The 26667-nt window shown below is 38.1% G+C and overlaps 1 protein-coding gene across 2 annotated transcripts in view; it reads left to right on the forward strand.

Annotated features, from left to right (window-relative positions):
- The window catches only part of bcl7a (BAF chromatin remodeling complex subunit BCL7A), a 46601-nt gene that overhangs the window by 17475 nt on the left and 2459 nt on the right, over nucleotides 1-26667 (forward strand). For both annotated transcript variants that reach the window (XM_060843639.1, XM_060843640.1), the window contains exons 2-4: nucleotides 8796-8877; nucleotides 10354-10450; nucleotides 20918-21085. In XM_060843639.1, coding sequence (XP_060699622.1) covers nucleotides 8796-8877; nucleotides 10354-10450; nucleotides 20918-21085 — 347 coding nt within the window. The remainder of the gene's footprint in view (nucleotides 1-8795; nucleotides 8878-10353; nucleotides 10451-20917; nucleotides 21086-26667) is intronic.

The raw sequence follows: 26667 nt of genomic DNA on the forward strand, positions 1-26667 counted from the left end.
TGTGTAAAGAAATTGTGTTGTTTGTGCAGAGTTCTGACTTTGAGGGTGAGCTTGCCATACTCTTTATCAGGTGCACAGAAGAATTATTTCTAACCACAGGAGATAAAAACAATTTAAGGCCAGATCTTTGTAATGGAGATGGTTTTATAACTGATGGTATGAGCAAGTGAAGAAATAGACTCTTGATGTATAAAAAGTTGGTTGTAGAAAATTTGTAAATTTTGAGATGAACATATTTTAAACCATCATAGATGTCCTGACTTGTATTGCCTTCCTACTATCAGGATAAAGAACTTGACAGAATGGCCGTGATGTAGGATGGATGTACTGCAGAAGGAATGAGTGAGACTTGGCACCAAGACAGGCAGACCGCATTACCTGGAAGAACAGGCAAGAAAAGGACCACGAAAGACAACTTGATTTATTGGAGCTGATTTAAATAATTACTTTTTGCTTTCTCAACTCTAGTTTAAAGTAAACTTTTTAAAAGTAGGCTTAAAGAGTAGGTCAGCTTGGCTGCATGGGGTGGGGATGTTGTGGCTAAGACAATTGTGTTTAGGAAATGTCTCTAACCGAAAAATATTAATTTCTGCGTTTTGGAAATTGAGTTGTAAAGTGGTTGTGTCCCTACCTCTGGACCCAGAGACTTGTGAAAGGCATAGTAGTGTTCTTGTTTTTGGACCAGAAGACTTGGGTTCAAGTCCCACCTGTTTCCACGTAGGTCATAATATCTGAACGGGTTGATCAGAAAATATCTGGAATTAGAGTTACAGCTAGTATCTTGGTGTATTCACGAAGTTAAGAACTATGGATAGCACATTTAATGAAGTGTTCACAATGTAGATCAAGTCCAGGCAGGTGGAGAAGGCATGGGTGATTTGCAGTGCAGTCTAGAAAGGCGGGGAGCTTGTGCAGAGTGCCTTGAGTGTCTCATACACTAATTGGTTTTGCATTTTGGATTCTGTTGAGGGCAGTGGTTTTTCAGAAGAAAGCGATAGATAACCTTTATGGCAACGGAAGTGACTCAGCTGAAGTTTTTTTTGGGGCAAGGTGGAATAGGGTTGTGATGATGGGGAAAGGATGTTAGAAGGGCAGTAGTGGTAGATTATTTGTAATGGAAACGGGCATTTCTGACATAGACGTTAATCCAGGATGGTACATTGCCTTTCCAGTACCATCTCAAGGATGTTACAGTAAAGTTGTAGGACCATATTTTGGGAAGGACTGAAGAGCCAGAGATTATGATCCACGTTGGCACCAATGACATTGGTAGAATGAAATCCTGAAAGTAGAGTTTAGGGTGCTTGGCAAGTGACTGAAAAGCAGGACCTGTAAAGCAGTAATTTGAGTTACAAATCAGTATGGAAAAGAGATTGATGTAATTAATGTGTCTGAAAATAATGGTGTCAAAGGGAGGGCTTTGGATTAACATTGATTATGTAAGAATCTCAAGAAAAATAATTCAATGTAACTGCAATACGCCAACTTCTGTAAACAGACAAAATTTATTAAGCTGCGGAGGATCCATTAACACTCTTCATGATGCTTGCGAAGCCATTGTTAAGGGATCTCTGAACAAAGGGACATCCTTCCTTTTGTATGAGTTTCACATTACAGTCAGTCACACCCACAGGACAATCCCCTGCCATTTCCCCACAGTCACATGTCACTCAAGACACAATGTAGTGATCACATCATTTCCAGAAACAGTGTATTGTAAATCATCACTTAACGGCCAGATCTGTTGTGAATCGTTTTATTAACTGCAGGGAGTAGTCAGAATTTTAATTGTAATGTTCTTATTGATTTCTGAATACAGGATGATAGTTCTTTTACTTGAAATAACTAGGAAATGACCATGCAAATGGCTCTGAATGGCAAGGGATGGGAATGTAAATTCCTTAAATTCTACCTGTAAGATCGAGACATATCACCTTAAGACAGGGGCATACCACTCTAGCCTTGGGACATCCAGTTTCCTGCAGGTCAACAGAGCAAAGTAATCCTTTAATATCTCAATTAATAGGGCACTGGGGTTGGTTCAGGGACAAGTGTGGCCTGTACGAGGAAAAGTGGGTTATACTTTGGCATGACTCAAACTAATGTTTTTATAGTATGATTTGTGTATACTGTTGGGAATGGTTTAAACTGGCTTGTCAGGACATTGTAAATAAGAAGAAATTTGAAATAAACCCAAACTGGTTATAGGAAGCAGAAAAGATGTAAATAAGTGGAAAGCAGCAGAAACACATTTTAGAATCAACAAGGGTCAAATTACAGAATAGTATTAAAAAGGGAAACTTGTAAGAATTCTGAGTGCTTTTGCCATTTGCAATAAGACAGGTGAAATTGATGACACTACTAAGAAGTAACTTGATATAATTTAGTTGCCATTATGGAGGCATGGGTGAATATTAAAGGATGTTTTGGCATTTTGGAGGGACAAACAGAAAGGGAAAGTTTGTTGTATAGCGCTGACAGTTAGGGACAAGAAACATCAGTGTATTTGAGATAGAGAGGGGCTATTCATTCATAGAATGTAAGAGTGGCTAGCTGGACCAGTCTTTGTTGCTATCTGTCTAGTTGCTTATGAGAATATGAGCTCCCTTCTGGAACCATTGCCGTCCATTTGGTGTAGGTGACCCACAACGTTGTTGGGGAGTTTCAGGATTCTCCAGCGACACTGATGAAACTAATTTATTAGCGAATGAGGATTTTGAGTGGCTTGGAGGGGAGCCTAGTGCTCCAGGGTATCTATTGCCCTTGTTCTTCTAGATGGTAGTGGTCATAGGTTTGGGAAATGTTGTGGTGGTGGTTTAGACAAAGACATTAAAATGTTTGGTTGATAGACAGTTGATAATATTTTTAAGTTTAAAAACCACACAGCAACAGGTTACACTCCACAACCACCTGAAGGAGCGGTGCTCCGAAAGCTAGTGCTTCCAATTAAACCTGTTGGACTATAACCTGGTGATGTGATGTTTTAACTTTGCAGACCCCAGTCCAACTCCAGCATCTTCAAATCATGGCTAATATTTAAAGAATTGATGTTTGGTTTTCAAAACAAAAAATCATTTAAGAGAAAAAGATCCAAAAGGAAAGCACGACAGCCGTGGCTAACATAGAAAGTTAAAGATATGTTCCATTACATAAGGAGGCTTATCAAGATGCCAAAAATATTTGTAGCCTGAAAATGAGCAAAGGAGGACTAAGCAATTGAGAGAATGTAATGTTAATGTAAAGTGACAAGAAATAGAAAAACAGCTTCCATAGCTTTAAAGCTTCTATTGGTATTCCAAAGAGACTAGCAAAGAGCAAATAAGAGTCCATTGTAGGCAGGGCAATGTTTTGTTTTCATAGAAAATGGAGAAATGGCAATGAAGCAAAAAAGCTGTTTCCCTAGAGAAAGACACAAATCTTCTGAAATAATTAAGATTCAAAAGTTTAATGAGTATGTGGAATTGAAAGCAAGTAATACTTGTAAAATTGTTTTTGGTCCCTTTTAATTTCTCCAATAAAATTTAGGGAAATTTTGGACCTGATGACCTTAACCTTTAGTGCTGAAAGAGATGGCCACAAACATATAGTGGATATATTGATGAAAATCTAAAGAAATTCTATCAATTTTGCAATGGTGCCTGCAGATTGGAAGTCTGAAAATCTTAACTCCATTGTTTGAGAGGGGAGAGGAGAATATGGGAAAACTACAGACCTGTTAGCTCGACATCAATAATATTTACTTATGTTTCAAGAAAGACCTGGAGGCCAAAATGTTTAACAGCAGAAGCTTTGTAAAGAATTGTTCTGCAGGCAAGTCCTCCTTTTCAGTTTCTCACCTCGCACCCTAAACTCTGCTTTCAGGACCTCATTCTGCCAAAGACATTGATGCCAATATCGACAACAGCCTCTGACTCTGCAACCTTTTGTCTCCAGAATGACTGGTGACAATGATTGGAGTTTTAAAGTGACAGTATGCCATATTTAGCAAATACGCAACGTCCCTCTCTCTACTCGAGGTTCCTGCAATTAAACCATTTACAATATTTGCAATCGTATATGCAATAGTCAGTAAGAAAGATGTTCTGGGGTATGTGGCTGTCATTGCAGCTTGGGTGTCAGTTTATTTTTCTTATTTGCTTTAACCTCTTGTGTTTTAGGTGCAATAGTGCTAATGGAGGTAGGTTGTGAAACTTGTGCAAGTACGTCTTCTCAATTTCAGAGTTGAGCCCTGGCCACAAAAAATAGCATATGGCTATCTTGTTCATTCTGGCAATGCCACAGTGCCTGTCATGTAGTTGATTAACGAAGGGTTCCTTTGATGTGGTGTTATGAAGACCCTCATTCTCCATAGAAGACATCCTGCTTGTACAGTTATTGCTAGCTTCCATGTGACACACTACTTCAGTTCTGGTGTTCTTTCTGTGATCTTGACACAAAAGTACAACATCCATCACTTTTGATAGTAGCGGATCATTTCTAGTGTGCTGCTTGATGTGCTGTAACTGAGTGTTGTCTGCTGCTTCAAAGTGGAAAATGTCTACATAAGTTGACCAGAAACAATCCTTATTTGGCAAAAGTTATCTAGAGAGTCCGTCAGCATTCCCATGTAAGTTGGATTGCTGATACTTAATTGCATAAGTATGAGTTGATAGTAACAACGTCCATTTCTGCATATGGTTTACTAAAAGAGAAGGTATCCCTGCAGGAGACTTAAAAATTGAGATTGGTGCTCTGTTAGTATCGTAAATTCCTGCCATGTACATGTATTGGTTAAATAGTGTAATGCCAAAAAATGATTGAGTGTTTCTTTCTCTATCTGTGCAGGGTTCATTTCTACTTTAATGATTTTGATGCCAAGACTATTGGTTACTCTTCAGTACTGGGTAAAATGTGAGAAATGATACCTCCTACTTCATGTGGTGATGCTTGATGTTTGCTTCAACAGTAGCTAGGTCAAAATGGGTCAGGACCTCTGACCCAATCCTCCTTTGACTTGTGTAAATTTTCTTTCATGTTGATCTTCTCACTTTTTAAAAATTCTTTTCAGAATAAAAAATTGTGCAACGGCTTGATAATTCTTTTAGGTGCTGATGCCTCAGGTATGGCTTTTACTTTTGAAGGTGATTATTGTAGCCCTTGGTATCAGTGGCATGACCTAAATATTCGAAGAGTTTTAAAAATCATTTATCTCTCTTCCCTCTCTGGCCATAATCTTCACGCCTCTGCAGAGTAACTCTAAATTGTGGAAATGCTCCTCATTTCTCCATGACCTCCAATATCTTTTAGCTAATACTAGACTCCTTTGAATCCGCTTAAAAGTTGGTCAGTGGCAAGTTGGAAAGACAGGTGCAGACATGATTCCAAATGGAGGTGTCTTGTATATGAATAGTCCTTTTGTGTTACAATTAGCAAGTATTTTGTGACACATTCAAGCCTATTTCCAGATGAGTGTAGATCCTAACGTCAATTTTACTGAAAAGCTGACCTCCACCTTATCCAGCAAAAACGTCAAAGAGCATTGCTCATCACATAGATTAATAGTCACCTGAAAATTCAGCAGATGCATACTGATCCATTTTTTTTCATCACTGATTAGTGCGGCCTAGACCCTCACTCAAAGATTCCTATCTTGACAAACCTCACTAATTCTGTCTCTTGACTTTTAGTCTGATTTGAATAAAGCGCTGATTAGCTTTGTAGTATTTAAATTTAATATCTCCTGCTTAATAATCAGTGTGACTGAGAGATTTTCCATGCATCCCAGATCCCCATTGAAAACAGTGGCATGTTTCTTTAGAATTTGAGAGAGATCAATCTCAGAATCTGACAAGCAATTTACTTCAGCTCAATTGTTTGTTTTTCTCCATGTTCTTCTGAATAAAGTTGGAACATTTCATTTTGGTTAAGTGTAAGAGCAAATCTTCAGACTGACCATATAACTCAACTCAGCATTCATATTAATACAATGCTTGTGTATGTCCTGTTAGTACAGTTTTAAATGTTCCAGTGCTGTGTGTCTGCAGCTTCTGATACCAGCTTTCAGGTAACAATAAACTGTTGCCTGGTGTCTGTCTCCATTCTCACCCAGGATAACCTAGTATCAGTTGGTGTTGCCAGCATTAGCCAATGTGTTTAATAACAGTTCCTCTTCAAACTGAAAGTCTGGCTTTCCTTCTATTTCTGCACCATGTAGATTTTTTTCCAATTCTTTGATTTTCTGCACTTTTACTGTATTTTCATGTTTCTTCCTCAACGCACCCATTCAGTATGTTCTTTTGCCCCACTGTTTCTGTGTGCAGTTTTTTAATACCAACAGTTTGCAACTGTGCCATCTGTTGATCTACACCGGCCAGTTTTGGATGTTTGTCGTCCCTGTGTCTCAGCTGCCATTTTGGAATTGGACAAATATAGGTTACTAAGGCTAAGATTGGTATGGGTGACTTGGGTCTAGCTTATTTGTAGTTTGACCTTAAATTTATGCATGGTGATGACTGGGTCATTAGTAAAGAGAGCATTAGTATCATGTAGCATGGAAACCAGCCCTTCGGTCCAACTAATCCATTCCGACCATGTTCCCAAACTATACTAGTCCCACCTGCCTGCATTTGGCTCATATCCCTCCAAACATTTCCTATACATGTACATATCCAATTGTGTTTTAACATTGTAATTGTACCTCCATCCACCACTTGTGGCAGTTCATTCCACATATTAGGGCAGCAGGGTGGCTCAGTGATTAGCACTATGCCTCACAGCACCAGGGTCCCATGTATGATTCCAGCTTTGGGTGACTGTCTGTCTGTGTGGAGTTTGCGCATTCTCCTTGTGTCTGCGTGGGTTTCCTCCCACAGCCCAAAGTAATGCAGGTCAGATGAATTGGCCATGCTAAATTGCCCAGAGTGTTAGCTGCACTAGTCAGAGGGCCATGGGCCTGGGTGGGTTACTCTTCAGAGGGTCGGTGTGGACTTGTTGGGCTGAAGGGCCTGTTTCCACACTGTAGGTAATCTAATCCAATCTCATACTAACACTTTTTTTTTAATAAACAAGTTGCCTTCATCTCCCTTTTTAAATGTTTGACCTCTCACCTTAAAAAAAAAATGCCCCTAGTTTTGAGCACTCTCTCCTTTTAGGAAAAGACCTTGGCTATTCTTGGGAGATCTTTGGAATGAGGACAATCCCTGAGACCTCTGTTTATATCTGTCAGCCAGGATTCCCTTATTAGCCCAGGCCAACAGCCCCAATCCGGCAGCTCTTACTCAAGATCTACTAGGTTAACCTCATTCCAATCTCTACATGCCCTTGTTTAGTTTACCAAAATGTAATACTCCACATTTGTCCAAATTAAGCTCCATCTGCATTCCTTAGCTCATTGACCAAATTGATCAAGATCTCTTTGTATTTCACTGCTCAGTATACCACCAATTTTGGTGTAATCTGCAAATTTACTAACAGTGCCTTCTCTATTCTTATCCAAATTCATTATATGAATGACAGACAAAAGTGGACCCAGTACTAATCCCTGTGGAGCACTGCTGGTCACAGGCCTCCAGTCCACAAAAAAAAACAGGTCTCCATCACTGTCCTGTAAAGCCAGTTTTGCATCCCAATTGGCACCCTGAATCCCATATGATTTAACTTTGGAATCTCACAATCTGGTTGTGATAAAGGCACACAATTTCAGTAAAAGATGATTGCTGCTATGGAGGATGAAGACAATGTGGAGTCAGTGCTCTGCTCAGGTTTGAATCGATGCAAAGATTGCATACTTTCAACCTGAGAGGTGTTCTGAAAGTAACGGGTAATAAAAACATTTTTTGATAGAATCTGGAGAAAATGTGGTTTATTTAAAACTGGATGACAAACAGTGACTGTTGAGCAGTTGATAGAGAGTTGGAGCTAAGTGCTATTAGTGGAGATGTGGAAGTTGAACACATGATCATGTGATATTTATGAATACTATAGGTACATAAGTGTCTGGGTCCTCTTTTATTTTTAGTTTTCCCCCCTCCAATCCTTCTGTCCATAAGTAACTTGCCTCTGAAACATCTTTTTTTTGGTAAGGTTCCTTATATTTCATCATTCAATTTAGGTAAATATACTTGTGTGTCTATATGTTTTCAATAATCTAGTAAAAAGCGCTAATGGGCATTTTATCAATGAATCTGCATAGCGATCTAAATATGCTGTTAAATGCATTCCTCTGAGTGAGCCAAGTTTGATTTTTCCCAATTGCAGGCAAGGCAGTGATTGCAAATCAATAAGTGAGAAGCGTATGATATTTTAATGCATATCCTTAATAGGAGCAAAGGAACAAAAACTATTTTTATAAAGGACCTTGCACATCTCTGAGCACTTCAGAGTTAATACACTTTGTTGCTGGAGAGATGTGAAAGCCACATTGTAGACAGCATAGTTCCACATACAGCACTTAGATAACTGACATTACTAGAAACAGATTTGATCATGTTGAAAATTGTTGAACTGGGCATTAGAAGCTCCCTGATGCTGTTTTCGTAGAGTTATTTTTAACTTTTACTTCCACCTGACAGGAAATTGGGATCTTGGTTTATTAACTTCTCCAAAGGACTTTGTATGTTTGTCATCTTCTGAATTTCCTTGAACTCCATTTCATGTTCTTTGTCAGCACTTGTATACGATATCTCCACAATGCCATCTTAGATTTTAATTAATAGCAAAAATGGTAAATTGTAATCACTTTTACATGAGCATGAAAATATAAAAACACTGAAGTACTCTTATTTGAGTTTTAAATCTGTTCCTTTCCTGAAACACAGGGAGAAGAAATGGGTAACTGTTGGTGATACATCACTAAGAATCTACAAGTGGGTGCCTGTAACAGAACCTAAAGTTGATGATGTAAGTTGTTCTGCAGTCAAGTGCATTGAAATGTAAGGGGAGCATAAATTAGCTACTACTGAAGTGAATTGCCCAGGGAGTATTGGATGTTTGTTTTCAAATTTGCAGCCTATGTATGGATCTAATAGTAGAATAGTTTTGGTAATGATAAGTTGCTCATTCAGGTTTGGAGAAATGATGGATGACTAAGAGCCAGCCATTCTGTATTGATCTTGTTCCTGCTCTCCACTCACTTGGAAGAAGCTGATGCTTCTAAGTATAAACTTTCAACCAAGACATTAAAAAATAATAGTTCAAGGTAATTGCGTTACTGTCAAATATATTTTTAATTTTGTTTAGACTTGAGATTTCAAGTATTGAAGGAGAAGAGACCTGAGGGGCAACTTTTCATGCTGAGGGTGGTATGTGTATGGAATGAGCTGCCAGAGGAAGTGGTGGAGGCTGGTACAATTGCAACATTTAAAAGGCGTTTGGGTATATGAATAGGAAAGGTTTGGAGGGATATGGGCTGGATGAAACTAGATTGGGTTGGGGAGATATCTGGTCGGGTTGGACCGAAGGGTCTGTTTCCATGCTATACATATCAATGACTGTCATAAGTGAGGTAAGAATAATTCAGCATATGTTTTGAGCAATTTGTGGGAATGCAACAAGCGTAGTATGCCATTAGCCACGATGAAAGGTTATGTGGAGGAAAAGCTACCAAAGAGTAGGAGAAATAGAAGTAACTTTTTTTAGTTAGGGTGGTGGCTGTTTGGGTTAGTGGTTACTCTGAGGAATTTGAGACCAGCCACTGGATTAGTGTCAACAGACAGGAAAGGCAGTGTATAAATTTTGGTCTCAAGTGGGTAGATGTGGAAAACATGATTTGTCTTCTGGAACTGGGATCACTGTTCATTTAAGCTGGAGATAAGATCAGTTTTTTTTGAGAGTTGTCTCTTTTTGGAACTACTTTCCTTCAATATATTGATACATTTTTGTTGAGCAAGGAGGTGAAAGTTATTGGGCATAAGTGCAAATGTGCAGTAGTTTGATCAGCCCTGATACTATTGACTGGCAGAGCAAGCTTAATTGGTGGTGGTCTCCTTCCTATTCTCTTTATTCATGTGTTTGGTTGCTTGTAGGTGAGACCTGCAAATGCCAGATCCTCTTTTGAATAAATGTAACAATGTTTTCATCCATAAAAGTTTTAAAACTGAATTATCTGGATAATGTGCTCCATGATATCTTCAGTGAAGTGAGGCCTCCAGTTGTAGCATGTCAAACAAGTAAAGTTTGTGTATTAAATTAATGCCATATCTTTCTTAGCTTTTTAACATTATAAATATTTATGGATGGAATTGTAATCATAAATGTTGATGTATTACACAAAAATCTTGATAGTATTAAGATCAGAAGTGTACACCCTAAAACCAGATTTAACTTACGGAAGTTATATGAATTGTAGATCAAATCTCAACATTTTGTTTTGTACAGAAGAACAAGAATAAAAAAAAGGGGAAAGATGATAAATGTGGCTCTGAAGTGACAACTCCAGAAAACAGTTCCTCGCCAGGCATGATGGATATTCAAGGTATATATATTGTGTTTCTGGTGGATTGTGGATCTTTTAATCATGGCTTAATAGCTGAATTTTACAAGAATTTTAATCAGCTGGTCTTATTGCTAATGTGTACTATCTAGCTATTGTGACCCATTGGGGTGTTAAATATAGAACTGAATTACTCAAGTAAAGTTTGGTAATCATATAGTTAAAGTAATCTCTTCCCTTTTTAAATTTCAAGCTAAATAATATAGTGCTCACTACTCTTTTTAAAAATAAAACTTAAAAAAAATTTCTAGCTTTATATTTAAGAAAATGTTTGCTTCCCGGTTTGACATTGGCTAAAACTTTTTTTATTATAAATAGTGCAGTATAAGTGGTTTGCTATGAAAACGTTGAGCTTTTTAAAGATCCAAAGGAAAAGCTTCATGTAAAAACAGAAAACCTGGTGCAGGATTAATGAGTATTTTTGTGCATCTGCCTTCGTAAAATAAATAATGTGAAGGTTAAATTGAAAAAGGAAAGTTTTATGTACAGGATAAAAAGTAGTAATATAAGACTTTCTGGTAAATCCATCAATAACTTGAGGTCATGCATTCAAAATTATTGGCCAAAGATTTAGAGGGGAGTTGAAGCTAATTTTTATTGAAGTTGTTGGCATTTGGAACACTTTTTATTTGAAATGGTAGCAGTGTATCAAAAATTTTAATATGATTATAGCATTGGTACTGGAGAATGAGAATGCACGTTGTTTTGTTATGATGCATTGTTCGTCAATGTGAATTCGCTGCAGCATGATTGATGAATTGGGGGCGTGTGAATTTTGAAACTTGTTAGCTGTAACACGGTTATAACACCTTTTTAAGTGTTGTTTCTAAAGTGATTTTTTTTTACTGTAACACAGTTGCTTAAAAATGTAACCATTGCATTATAGAAGAACTGACTGTATGACAAAAATGTGAATGTGTTCTGTTCCTTCAGAGAGCCAGCATAAACTTGAGTGATTTAAACATCCTCTTTTTAATGTTGTATGTTTCTGTAACTTCATGGGTGGCATCTAGTGCAGCTTGTCCCTGCTGATAAAGATTCTACCTTACTGGGCAAAAAAGTGCGATAAATAAATTTGAAATCCCCAAAATTTACAATTATATTTAGTGAGAGAACTCATCATCTATAAGAATTTAAGCATGTCACAAAAATCTTTTTCATTTAGAATCATAGAATCCCCTACAGTGTGGAAACAGGCCATTTTGCCCCAACAAGTCCACACTGAGACTGTGAGGAGTAACCCACCCAGACCCATTCCCCTACCCTATTACTCTACATTTACCCCTGACTAACACACTTAACCTACATGTCCCTGAATGCTATGGACAATTTAGCATGGCCAATTCACCTAACTTGAACATATTTGGATTATGGGAGGAAACTGGACCACCTAGAGGAATCCCACGCAGACACAGGGAGAATGTGCAAACTCTACACAGACAATTACCCGAGGCTGGAAGCAAACCCATATACCTGGTGCTGTGAGGCAGCAGTGCTAACCAGTGTGATTGCTTGGCAGAGATGGATATGTTTTATTTCTCTTGCATGTGTTCCTGAACTTTTTCACTCGTAATTATTCTCTTGCTTATTGTTTCTTGTCACTCTTACAGCGCTCATGCTATGTATTAGTCTGTCCGCTACTCTCACTTGGCCATGTTTTCCTCTGTTCTGTTGCATTAGTCCAAAAGTAGCAAGATACAGTTATTTAAATGGAGAATTTTGAGTGTAGGCCATAGATGACTGAGTGTGGTGCTGGAAAAGCACAGCAGGTCAGGCAGCATCCGAGGTGCAGGAAAATTCATGTTTTGGGCATAGTCTTCATCAGACAAGTGTTCTCTGATATCCAGCATCTGCAGTCTTCATTTTCTCGTAGATGGCTGAGACTCTGGTATAGAAGATGGTGCAGGGAAGGACGTAATTTTAACATGGGTGATGTTCAGAGTTTTTAAAACAAAGTTTGAGAATTTTTAAATTCAGTGGTTTGGGGAAAGGGAAGCAGTTGACAAGAAAAATGATGCTGGGGAAGCATAACTTGATACTGAACACTGTTTAAGGTTGAGAGATTTATGGAAGGTTAATCTCTGGAGAAGTGAATTTACTAATTGTGGTATTTTGGGCTTTGAGACTGCAGAGTGAGGCATTATTGTAAAAGGTAATGTTATGGACCGGATCAGACCCCTTCAAAATACATTAAGAGGATAGCTATTATGCTGCCTTATTTTAAAGGCAAGTGCCCAGCATTTCACTCCGGATACAATTAGATTGTTCAAACTATTGCACTTAAAGCAAAACACGCTTTATTCATACACAATAGTTAGAAGGCAACAACCGAAAGAAGTTGTTGGAGTAACTTTATTATTCTATTAGGTTTTTCAGTAGATTATTTAACTACTGAACATCAACTGTTCCAATTTAGTAGCATCCCATAAACACGCCCTTGGCAAAATCAATAAAATAGATTGTCTCATGTGCAATTCTAGGAGCCTGGGAGGAAAAACATTGAGAAAACTCAGAGGATGTAGCAGGGAGAGATGCACGGTGGCTTCTAAACCTGCTGAGACTCCAGCAACTGCTAGTAAAAAAAAACCTAAAAATTTTGGTTCTGTGGGAGCTGGCCCTATCTATTAAGGCTGCTTCTATTGTTCCAACTTTTTAAAACAAAACCCCAAGGCCTCACTCTGTTTACTTTGAGTTTTTAGTAGACAGCTGATGCTGCCTGGCCTGCTGTGCTTTGACCAGCAACACATTTGCAGCTCAATGCCTCTCTTTATCTAAAAAACAAGCAGGACTAAATACACGTCTTAAAGCCATAGTTTCATTACAGTACAAATATCTGACCTGAGTTATAGGTGCAGCATTGTGCAGGATCAAATAAGTTATGCGAGATTGGCTCAGCTGAAGAAATTTCTCAGAAGTTGACCTTGCATGTGGATATACCCATTTAGATAACTTGGCTCATAAGGAGTATCTGAACTTGAGAGTTCAGATTAAAATTCAAATTATCAAGTACGTGCTGGGTTCTAGCTTGGCAATTAAATGTTGCAACTGTTTCAGATCCCTGAATGACTGTCAGCAATGTTGATGGAGATTGTCTGTTAAAGTTTATTAAGTCTTGCATATAGAGCTTTTTGTCATTATATTAAGCATGAGAAGAAAAATGTTTTTTCCATTGGTTAAAGTTTTTCAAGAACCACTCAATTTATGTTTTATCCAAACTTCTACCATATTCTCTAGCTTCGTACTGAGGAAAGGTATAGTAAATGTACATGACAGAAATATTTAAATGTAACAGCTTCTTATATTTCCCTTCTGATTTTGCCCATTTTGTTGCCACAATCAAAAGCTTCCTGTTTTTGATCCAAGTACAGGTAGTTCTGGGGTAATGTGCATTTTGGCAGCCTGATTTGGCTATAATGTCACTGAAAAATTAGGGAATGGTATTTTTAAAAATGCTTACCTCTGTTTGGAGTAGTGCGATTCCAGCAGGGATCGGTTCGTGCATTTTGTTCTGTGCGTGCGCTGATGTTTGTCAAAACATTTGTCAGTCTGCACACACAAGCTAGTGAGGACAGGAATAGGAGGATAGAGCAGATGAATACATGGCTGAGGAGCTGGTGTATGGGAGAAGTATTCACATTTTTGGATCATTGGAATCTCTCTTGGGGTAGAAGTGAGCTGAAAAAGAAGGATGGATTGCACCTAAATTGGAAGGGGACTAATGTACTGGCAGGGAAATTTGCTAGAACTGCTTGGGAGAATTTAAACTAGTAATGTGGGGGGGAGGGGGGGGGGGAGGGGGGTTGGACCCAGGGAGATAGTGAGGAAAGAGATCGATCTGAGACAGGTACAGCTGAGAACAGAAGTGAGTCGAACAGTCAGGGACAAGGTAAGACTAATAAATTAAACAGCATTTATTTCAATGCAAGGGTTTTAACAGGGAAGGCAGATGAACTCAGGGCATGGTAAGGAATATGGGACTGGGATATTATAGCAATTACTGAAACATGGCTCAGAGATGGGTAGGATTGGCAGCTTAATGTTCCAGGATATAAATGCTACAGGAAGGATAGAAAGGGAGGCAAGAGAGGAGGGGGAGTGGCCTTTTTGATGAGGGATAGCATTACAGCTGTGCTGAGGGAGGATATTCCCGGAAATACATCCAGGGAAGTTATTTGGGTGGAATGGAGAAATAAGAAAGGGATTAGATTAGATTACTTAGTGTGGAAATAGGCCCTTCAGCCCAACAAGTCCACACCAACCCGTATACCACCCAGACCCATACTCCTACATTTACCGCTTCACCAAACACTACAGGCAATTTAGCATGGCCAATTCACCTAGCCTGCACATTTTTGGATTGTGGGAGGAAACCGGAGCACCCGGAGGAAACCCACGCGGACATGGGGAGAATGTGCAAACTCCACACAGAGTTGATTCGGGCAGGAATTGAACCTGATCACCTTATTGGGATTGTATAACAAGACCCCCCAATAGTCAGAGGGAAATTGAGAAACAAACTTATAAGGAGGTCTCTGCTAACTGTAAGAATAATAGGGTAGTTATGGTAGGGGATTTTAACTCTCCAAACATTTGACTGGGACTGCCATAGTGTTAAAGGTTTAGATAGTGTGGAATTTAAGTGTGTACAAGACAATTTTCTGATTCCGTATGCGGATGTACCTGCTAGAGAAGGTGCAAAACTTGACCTACTCTTGGGAAATAAGGCAGGGCAAGTGACTGAGGTGTCAGTGGGGGAGCACTTTGGGGCCAGCAACCATAATTCTATTAGTTTTAAAATAGTGATGGAAAAGGATAGACCAGATCTAAAAGTTGGAGTTCTAAATTGGAGAAAGGCCAATTTTGGCGGTATTAGGTAAGGACTTTCAAAAGCTGATTGGGGGCAGATGTTTGCAGGTAAATGAATGACTAACTGGTAAAGGAACAGCTGGAAAATGGGAAACCTTCAGAAATGAGATAACAAGAATCCAGAGAGAGTATGTTCTTGTCAGGGTGAAAGGGAAGGCGGGTAGGTTTGGGAATGCTGGATGACTAAAGAAATTGAGGTTTGGTTAAGAAAAAGAAGGAAGCATATGTCAAGTATACACAGGATAGATCGAGTGAATTCTTAGAGTATAAAGGAAGTAGGAGTATACTTGAGGGAAATCAGAAGGACAAAACAGGGACATGAGATAGCTTTGGCAAATAGAATTAAGGAGAATCCAAAGGGTTTTTACAAATATATTAAGGACAGAAGGGTAACTAGGGAGAGAATAGGGCCCCCTCAAAGACCAGCAAGGTGGCCTTTGTGGAGCCGCAGAAAATGGGGGAGAATGAATATTTTGCATTAGAATTTATTGTGGAAAAGGATATGGAAGATATAGCCTGTAGGGAAATAGATGGTGACATCTTGCAAAATGTCCAGATTACAGAGGAGGAAGTGCTGGATGTCTTGAAACGGTTAAAAGTGGATAACCCCAGGACCTGATCAGGTGTACCCGAGAACCCTGTGGGAAGCTAGAGAAGTGATTGCTGGGCCTCTTGCTGAGATATTTGTATCATCGATAGTCGCAGGTGAGGTGCTGGAAGACTTGAGGTTGGCAAACATGGTGCCACTGTTGAAGAAGGGACTGTGGACCGGTGAGCCTGACCTTAGACAAGTTGTTGGAGGGAATCCTGAGGGACAAGACGTAAATGTATTTGGAAAGGCAAGGACGGATTAGGGATAGTCAACATGGCTTTGTGCGTGGGAAAGCATGTCTCGCAAACTTGATTGAGTTTTTTAAGAAGTAACAAAGAAGATTGATGAGGGCAGAGCAGTAGATGTGATCTGTATGGACTTCAGAGGAGAAAGTGAGGACTGCAGATGCTGGAGATCAGAGCTTAAAAATGTGTTGCTGGAAAGGCGCAGCAGGTCAGGCAGCATCAAAGGAACAGGAGAATCGACGTTTCGGGCATAAGCCCTTCAGGAATGAGGAGGGTGTGCCAAGCAGGCTAAGATAAAAGGTCGCCTTTTATCTTAGCCTGCTTGGCACACCCTCCTCATTCCTGAAGAAGGGCTTATGCCCAAAATGTCGATTTTCCTGTTCCTTTGATGCTGCCTGACCTGCGCTTTTCCAGCACCACATTTTTGAGCTCTATATAGACTTCAGTAAGGCGTTTGACAAGGTTCCCCATGGGAGATTGATTAGCAAGGTTAGATCTCATGGAATACAGGGTGAACTAGCCATTTGGATACAGAACTGGCTCAATGGTAGAAGACAGAGGGTGGTGGTGGAGTGTTGTTTTTCAGACTGGAGGCCTGTGACCAGTGAAGTGCCACAAGGATCAGTGCTGGGTCCTCTATTTTTTTGTCATTTACATAAATGATTTGGATGCAAGCATAAGAGATACAGTTAGTAAGTTTGCAGATGACCCCAGAATTGGAGGTGTAGTGGACAGTGAAGAAGGTTACCTCCGATTGATCTTGACCAGATGGGCCAATGGGCTGAGAAGTGGCAGAAGGAGTTTAATTCCGATAAATGCGAGGTGCTGCGTTTTGGGAAAGCAAATCTTAGCAGGACTTGTACACTTAATGGTAAGGTCCTAGGGAGTGTTGCTGAACAAAGAGACCTTGGAGTGCAGGTTCATAGCTCCTTGAAAGTGGAGTCACAGGTAGATAGGATAGTGAAGGCAGCATTTGGTATACTTTCCCTTATTGGTCAGAATACGGAGTACAAGAGTTGGGAAGTCATGTTGTGGCTGTACAAGACATTGGTTAGGCCACTGTTGGAATATTGCGTGCAATTCTGGTCTCCTTTCTGTCGGAAAGGTGTTGTGAAACTTGAAAGGGTTCAGAAAAGATTTACAAGGATGTTGCCAGGGTTGGAGGATCTGAGCTACAGGGAGAGCTGAACAGGCTGGGGCTGTTTTCCCTGGAGCGTCGGAGGCTGAGGGGTGACCTTGTAGAGGTTTACAAAATTGAGGGACATGGATAGGATAAATAGGCAAAGTACTTTCCCTGGGGTTGGGGAGTCCAGAACTAGAGGGCATAGGTTTAGGGTGAGAGGGGAAAGATATAAAGGAGACCCAAGGGGCAGTTTTTTCACGCAGAGGGTGGTACGTGTAAGGAAAGAGCTGCCAGAGGAAGTGGTGGCGGCTGGTACAATTGCAACATTTAAGAGGCATTTGGATGGGTATATGAATAGGAAGGGTTTGGTGGGATGTGGGCCGAGTGCTGGTAGGTGGGACTAGATTGGGTTGGGATATCTGGTCAACATGGACAGATTGGACCGAAGGGTCTGTTTCCATGCTGTACATCTGTGATTCTATGCACCAATGTCTGTACTGTTCTGCATATGTGCTGGTGTCTGTGCCATGTAAGGCATCAGTTCTGATCTTTGTGTCATTCTGCGCACTCACTGATGTCTGCGCCTGAAGTCTCCCTACAGTTCTGTACATGCACGATATCAGCGCTGGTCTTCGTGGTGTTCTATGCATGTATGGATCTCAGCTGCTGACAGCAGCTTTCTTTGAGAGATACGTTCTGAAACTTTGGACCAAATAGAAGCTTCATGTGCTAACTATTTTGAAATTCTGTGCAGCTAAGATTCTGGAATGAGTTTCATATCTTACCAGGATATGTACGGAGAGCAGCTTTCTTACATTTTTAAATGTATTGTTAAATGTACTTTTTTAATTTCATTAATAAATATGATTTCAACCTTCATTCCAGCTGTGCTGTACCTTTGGGTGATTTTTGAGTGATTGTGAGCAATTTCTTTTTTGCTGGTCTGCCCTGAACCCCACTTTTCCTGTAATCCCCTTATTTATATCAAGCAATTTTCTATTGAGCGAGGTTTTGCTGGAACACAATAGTGTTATAGGAGAACTACCTATAAGTATTTTATTCAACTTTTTTCATCCTGTCTGTATTTTTAAATTTATGTTGGGAATCATATTCCTTTGCACATTCTTTTCTTGCTCAAATATAACTGTCTTTTTATTTAATTTTTTTTTAAAGCAATTCTTTTTTGGTTAGTGAGCGTGGTTCTTCATGCCCTTCAGTTTTTTTTTGAGAAGCAGTTGTTGGAAGAGGATGCTAATCAGCAAAAATATGGTAGATTCCATGAATGGAATTCCTATGCTTGAACTGTAATGGTGAAAGGATAATTTTAAACTAGAGGAAGATTTGTAGTGGACTACCCCAGAACCTTTGTTTTATTACACCCCTGTTTCTCTTGATTTACAATTATGATTCAGATTTTGATGTGCAGGGGCTAATTTAAAAGTTTAGGTACGATACAAAACTTGATAGCTTTGTAAACCATAATGATGACTGTAGAACTTCAAAAGAACACTACAAGTTGGTCAAGTGGGCAGATTGGTAACAGATGAAGTTCAATATGGAAAAGTGAAGTGATGCATTTTAGAACATGGAGAGATGTTATAAAATAAAGGGTACAATTGAAGGATGTGAGGTGCGGAGACCAGGGTTTAAGTGTGGATAAAGCATTAAAGATGGAAGGACAGGTAGATAAAGCATATAGTATTCCAGGTATTAGGAGCATAAATTATAAGTGGGAGGTTACAGTTCTCCTGTATAAGACACTAGGTTAGACCTCCGCTGGGGTGTTCTGAGTGCCATACAACAGGAAGGATATGAACACATTGAAGAAATTGGAGATGATGTTTTCAATAATGATTCTATTGATGAGAAGCCTCAATTATAGAGGTAAATTGGAGAAGCTGGGACTGTTTATTTTGGATAAGAGAAGGCTAAGAGGAGATTTGATAGAGGTTTGCAAACTTCTAGACATATGAAAAAAGTAGACGGTTAGATGTTCTCATTCATGAAAGATTGAGAATGAAAGGGCACAGCTTTGAAGTGATTTGCAGAAGCAGTAAATGTGATGAGAAAAAGACACACTTGGAAAGTATTTTATGTATAGAAAACACTTCAGAATTGTGGTCAAGCCATTAAAGAGGGCATTGTTTATTTAAATAATCATAATATACAGGGTTCTGACGAAATGACAGAAGAATGCCACAGTGATGATGCTCATTCAGAGATTTTGGACCAAATAGATGTTTCATGTGCTAATGATTCTGAAATGAGTTTCGTACCTTATCAGGATATGTTTCATATATCTTTTTTAAACCAACTATTGGAAATGCATTCTGAATATGATATTGCACGGTTCCTTATTTGCTCCTCAACTTGCTGCTACCGTGTATAATTTCTTTTAATGGCATTGGGGAAAATAGCTATTGTATCACAATAATATAGTGCTAATAATATTTAGTTAACAATATGCTCACAGATAAAGATTGGTAAAGGATTATTGAACTTTGAAACAGACAATATAATTGAAGAGTGTTTAATGACAAAGGACCCCTAGGTGTGGTGGAAGAAAATAATTGACACAATCATCTTATTCATTTCGTTACAACCTACATCATTGCTACAAATATACTAACTTGGAGCCTTATACCAGGTTGCCAATTGTGGGAGAGCTTTTAATGAATGAATTTATAGTGGGATGAATTTGTTTGCACTATTCGCTTAAATGCTTGGCTTGGCCAAAGAAACTGTAAATTGGAATACCAAGCAATGTTTACTACTGTCACAGAAATAGGCTAAAATTTTAAGTCCATTATGACACCACCCTAGTTTTCCTGAGGGAGGCCCCCGTGCAAATTATGGTACTGAAAAATGTGAAGTTCCTAATTCTTGCATTTTTTTAAAAAAAAAAGCAATATCAGCATTACATTCATTTCATTGATCATTTGACCTCCGTTCAGCCTGTTGATGAGCCTGGTTTATGACACAAAATTGGACATGTAGCTTGGAGTTCTTACAAGAACCTATTCACTTCATCAATTCTATACCAGCTCTTTGGAAAATAGATATCTATCTCCCACTTTTTTCCTCCTCCTCATTCATTTTTAGATGATTTAATAATTTCCTTTTGAGTGCTTTGAATGAACTTGCCTCACTGTGACAGTTCAGCATCTTATTGTTGTGCAGTATTCAAAACTAACTTAAGAGGAGAGATGCTATGTCCTTGGAAGACTGACTTTAAAGCTGACTTTCTGCAAAGTGGGAAATATGAAACTATAAATGTCGGAGCACATCAAAATTTTTCATGTTGACCTTGCACTACAAAACTCAATGTAAAACTTCCTATGCGTTCAAATGTAGCTGTATTAATATAAGATGATATTGGGAATAAATCCTGTCTGTGTATTCAAAAATTGTATATTTGATGAACTTGAAGAATTCACATTCCAACGGCGTTCTGAAAAACTATGTTCCTTTGTGAAGGCGAAGAAGAGCAAAATCCAAAGTTGTGCTTGTCTGCAAGTGTTCCTTTCTCTGTGCTTTCACCTTTCACTTTCCATTTTATTGCTGCAGCATTTTGTCAAATGTGTAAAATTTTATCTAATTCAATTTTTTTGATTGTAAATTAGATGAGAACAGTAATCAGAGTTCCATAGCAGATGCTTCTCCAATGAAGCAGGAGAACAGCAGCAATCCAAGTCCTGCGCCAGAGCAGAATTTAATAATCCAACCAGAGGGTGCTGAAACTGGGACTGAGGAGGTTCAGCCCCCTATCAAAGAACGGCCCAGCTCTGACGGTAAGGCTTAAAACAGATTGAGGAATAGAAATCAGGACTTTGGTCAGGAGTCCTCGGGTCAAAATCCAATTCATGGTAGTATTTTCTGAGTGGAGAAACTCTCACCTAACTTTGCTGAATACATTTATTGATCCTTGAATGAAAATCAAAACCTTATTCATGAAAATGTAAACATTGGGTGTGATTGTTTCTTAAATTGTAAATAAAGAATGAATTGCATTATAATTGAGATTTTGAAGATTTTATCATCATGGAAGGATCACAGTACATTTAACAGAAAGTTGGTCTATTTGCGAGGTTATGCCAAATTAAGATAAGGGAGTACTCTTGGGTAAATAAAACAATTTGGATAATCCTCAGAGCAAATACTCATAAACAATGTCTGTGTATGAATACAGGAGGTAAATAAGAAATTGTGAAACAAATGCTCAGTGGAGTACCTATTAGAATTTTAGGTGCTTTTTACCAGAATTGGGGGCATCTCTGATAGTTACTTTGGTTTTACTTTAAGTTTTGTTGTTTTGGGATCCATGTTAGATGGTTAACAGTATTCAATCTTCCAAATGCAGAATTTTAGTAAAAAATGTCCATGCTGAACAATTTTAAGATCATATTTCAAAAATCATACATCCAGAGTATTCCAGTCATTAATTGTTTGACTCAGTGTGATGCTATTATTGATACCTATAACATACAATGCTCATACATAAATACAGTATTTTAAAGTTTGATTTGAAAAAAAAATTAGAATTATAATTTTTTAAACTTGTGCTCTTGCAGTTCTGACTGTTTCCTTTCTTCACTGAAAACGCTGACAGTTATTTCTGTAGTTCATGATTATACTGGAATCAGGAACTCTTCAGTACCTGTTTAAGTGATTATTGGGGAAATCTGGGTAGTGAACAGAATATAGATGTTACCACCAGGTAAACCTTTAGATGCCTGCATTCGCAAGCAGGAGTTACCACATAGGAAGAGGAGATAACCTGCCTGATATTTCTTTTTACATTTTCTTGCTCCCTATGACATGGAGTCTGTAGCCAGTGGTTCGTTGTTACCCAGGCTGAGATGAGTTAACTTAGAATGAATGGGGCATTGAATTCTTATAGTCTGACTTATTAGAAAATATACAATATGTGACACCCATGACCAAGTGAATAAAAAATGATTTGAAAGAACTTCTGCCTTGATTTCAAATTGTCAAAAGTATATAGAGAATATTGGATTTCTGAGAAATTGCCAGTTAATTGTTTCATCTGCGATACAGATCTGAGATCTGTAAGATTGCTGGATATTGATTATTTTCTGTTATGTTCTAATAGAATTCACAGATGTATTTTTTTTAAGCACAGGTAGTGTTAGGGCATGTGCTTGTTGCTGATGTGTGGTTTCCATATTGGAAGATTGATGATTTTGAAGCAAGTTCTTCAAGTCACAATTCAGCATCTTACAGGGAACTTAACTAGCAATAAGTAAAATGCAGAAACTGTTGAGATCAAAGGCCTTGGTAAAGAAAACCTTTCCTCTGTTTATCCTCTTCAGAAGCTTTTATTATTGTTGCTGCTGGAGATCTTTTTATGTCCCTTATGTACAGTTCATTTCCTGTCTTGTCAGTGGAGTGATCTCTAGGAGACGATCAGGATGGATTTTGAATTGATAATGCACAAAGGAATCCATGTGTCCTGTTCTCTGGGGAGGTCAACAGTCTACTCTCTAATTGGCAGTACATGGAGTTTGCAAAGTGACCTCTCTGGAAAGGTCCAAACCTCACTCTCAGAATATCACGTGGCCTTGCAGGTGATCATTCTTCTTTTCAACTATTCAACCTTGCATTAGACTTTTATGCTGCTCTCTGATATAGTAGTTGGAGTCCCACTGTTTAATTGTAAAAATAAGTAAAATGGGGCCCTTTATGCCCTTTCATGACTGCTCATTGGCTACCACGGAATTTGGCATTTTGATATCTAACACTTGAGCTACACTGCTACCTGGTCACGTGGAAGGGAATAAAAGGGCAATGATTCCATTTATACCTTTTTATGCAATCGTGAGCTTATGTACTACATAAATACTTTGGGCTTAAATTTGGCAATTTCTGTCTAATCCAGAATATGCTACGCTTAATTTTCTGTCTTGATGAATTGAGAATACCTCTTGGAAGTATGGAAATGAGACCAGAAGATAAAAATTTTGCTTGCCAAATGAAATTTGTGCTATCTGAGCTTGTTTACTTAAAATCAGTAGAAACACTGAAGTAGACTTGGCCAGTTACTGCAATTTTTTTTTTGAAAAGCAGTTGGAAAGCCCCTCTGGTCATGGGTCATGAACAGTTTGACTGCTTTTGCCTCTTCATTGGCATAATATTTGTGACGTGAGGGAGGAGGTGGTGAAAGCTGCATAGCTTTTTAAAAGACTTCTGTTTTCATTTTTCTAAATGAGATTTTGAATTGAATTTTTCAAGCCAAGTAACCGAAAAACACGTATTAATTTAAACTAGATAGCTAGACAAATAACTTTTCCTGTAATTGTTTTAATTTGAAATCTCCTTTTCTATGCCTTCCTGCCTCCAAGCTGTCCTTCATCTGGGAGGACGGGACCGTCTGGGTAGCAGACTTCTTCAGAGGCACCATGGAAGCTCCTCCATGTCTACCAATAAGAGGTGTGCTTTGTGGGACGGGATAGGTTTCTGTGTATGTGTATACATGTATGTGTACTTGTGTTTTTTTTTTCTTTACCACAAGGCTATTAAACTGCTCAGCTGAGAATTGGAAAAACTCAATTTTAGCAGTGACAAATAATTAATTTGAATTTGATTTTAAACTTGCTCCCTTTCAACGTGAGTCCCACATTAAAGCTACAAGCCTCCTTATTATAAGGTTAGCATAAAAAGCTTAAAGATTGATAGTGTTTCAAGAGTTATTTATGGGAATAATCACTATATTTTGTTTGTCTTTCCAACAATTTTGTGATGTGTTCAATTTCAATCTACCCGTAAATGATTATTTCTTAATAAATGTCAAAATTCACTCCTCTAAGATCAGGTGATAGTAATTTGATTTCTTTTTCACGTTCTTTTGAATGTTCCAACATTTAAGGTTTATTTTTCCATGGCAGTTTTATTCCTTTCATGCCTTGAGGCATTGTCTTTCATGTGTTACAGTTAGTGATAAAATTCACTTTGCTATTTCATGCAAGTGTTCATTATTCATATGAATATGGTCAATAAGTGTATGTAGGCTATGTGTCTTTGCAGCTTCAGTCCATCCTGTTCTTATCTGTTGTTGGCATGATTATTTTTAACCATGGCTAAGCGGTAATGATCAAAAGTGGAAAATAAGAGTGAATGTACCTCTTTACCTCTGGATGAGGCAGTGATTGTGTGGTTTGGGTGGGTGGGGGGAGTTTGGTGGAACTCAACTGCAGCTCTTTTGAAGCTTGCTAATACAGTATTGTTCAGTGATCAGACCATGCCCATCCATCCATCTGGTTCAACTATTTGCTCAGTAAATTAATTGACTTTCAAGGGAACAGCTTAGGTTTAAATAACTTTTCCCAACAAGTGCCTTGTTAACCCATCTGATTTTCCTAAATTGATGTATTAACTATTTGGCCCATTAATGTTGTAATTCACATTTTATACTTGGATCAATACTCATTTTTGGGTTTGACTTTTACATAAGTTTGGTTTTTCTTTGTGTTTAGTGTCTGGGATATTATAAGCAGATCCATGAATCAAGTTCAAATAGTGCACCATTTTATAAGTATTTTAAAGCATCTCCCCATTTTGTCTAAGACTATTTTCACTTCACCCTGTATATTACGTGTTGCGCTTTTATAACTGTGTCATGTTGGCTAAATTTATTCATGCAGTATTCCCCTCCCAACAAATGCTCTATGGTGGCAACTGTGGCAAGAATTCTATTTCTGATTAAACATTTATATAAAAGTCCCATTCAATTGCTGCAAAAATGAGACTGACCAACTCCGTAGCCTTCTAAAATCTAATAAATTCAAGTAGTACCAACTTTTATTATGCAATAAAATTTATTTTCCAATATTAAGTATTAATTGCATTAGGAACCAAGTAGGGAAATAGCATTTTGAGCAAACCCTTATACATCTTTAAACATTGTATACTTGAAGCATATCCACATGATCCTTCATAATGCTGGTCATTCAGAATACAGTAATCCTACAAGTGGTACTTATTTCTAAAGTATTAAATGCATTGTTGACTGACTTAGAATGTAGAAAAGCAGCCATGTGTACTTAACAGCAATACAATAACACATTCTCAATTAATTGGACTTTAAAATTTGAAATGGCACTTTGAAGCTATATTTAATTTTGATTCATAGTTAATAATGGATCTTAAAATTTAATTTTCTCTGAATTTAAAAGGGCATGGCTAGATCTCGAGATTTCACATTTCCATTTCTCTAGCAGTGCTTATGTTGTGGGTTTGAGAGAAATGTTCAGTGAATTTGTGTATAGATGAATTTTTGGTTTAAAACACTTTTTGGTTGTTTTTGGGGTGGTATGGCCAATTCTCTACTTACTCCTCCCCAGTTGCATATTTTTGTCAAATGCTTAGCTAATTATTAAAGAAGCATCTGAAAAATGCTTCACCTTTTGAAGTGTTTTAACTTCGGTGGACAAACTCTCATCTGAGATATTTGGCTGACTAACGCATTTGTTTTGCAGCCTTTTAATCAATAATGACATTACCTATAAAAACTGCTTGAAGCTTTCTAGTTTATGCAGAAAGTCTTGACCATGCATTAAATGCTTCCTCTAAAGAATTACATTTCTATTCATGATTTTTAATTTAAACTATGGTGCCTAAGGTGGTTATTTAATATTTATCTAAAAATAATAGTGCACACAGGCCATTTGACCCACACCCCTGCGCCAACACTTTTAGTATGATCCAACTTGTCATAATTGATATTTGAAATGCTGTTTCATTAATGATTAATACTATACCTGTGATGAAGATATATTTCGAAGGTACTGAACTACAAGGTGCTCAGTGTCAGAAGATGTTTGTTTATAAAGTGATTTTAAAATATTTCCCTCATGCTAACTGTTGTGGATTTATGTTTTAGCATAGTCAATCTGGAATATTAATTTGTGACTGGCTTAATTTTAGAATTATCACAAACTTGGACTGAGGTTCCTTTCAGCAGCATATGGGTTTGGGGTCATTTTTTTTTGAGGGGAAAAAAAATACTGGCTTAACTCTAAAACTTTAAAAGTTGTGCAGTCACAATATTTCTTGATGTATTAAACTTAATTTTCAATACTATCAAAATGATATCAGTATTATATCTATTTGATATTGTCCCTCTAATTGTCAGGCCATTGAAATGGTTATGCTGCAAAAGCAAAATGTAAATTTTTGTGCATTCGTTCATATATTCCACTTTTCTATTGGATGTGATGGTGGAGAAAGAAAGAGCATACTTAGATATTGAAAGTACAATTATTGAATTTCTATACTGAATTTTAAAAAATATGCTTTAAAGGTATTCACTTTGTTCTCACAGTTATGCCTCAGATTTTCTTTCTCTGCCTTCCAT

This window comes from Hemiscyllium ocellatum, chromosome 24, assembly GCF_020745735.1.
Source record: "Hemiscyllium ocellatum isolate sHemOce1 chromosome 24, sHemOce1.pat.X.cur, whole genome shotgun sequence".
In the NCBI taxonomy this organism is placed as follows: Eukaryota; Metazoa; Chordata; class Chondrichthyes; order Orectolobiformes; family Hemiscylliidae; genus Hemiscyllium; species Hemiscyllium ocellatum.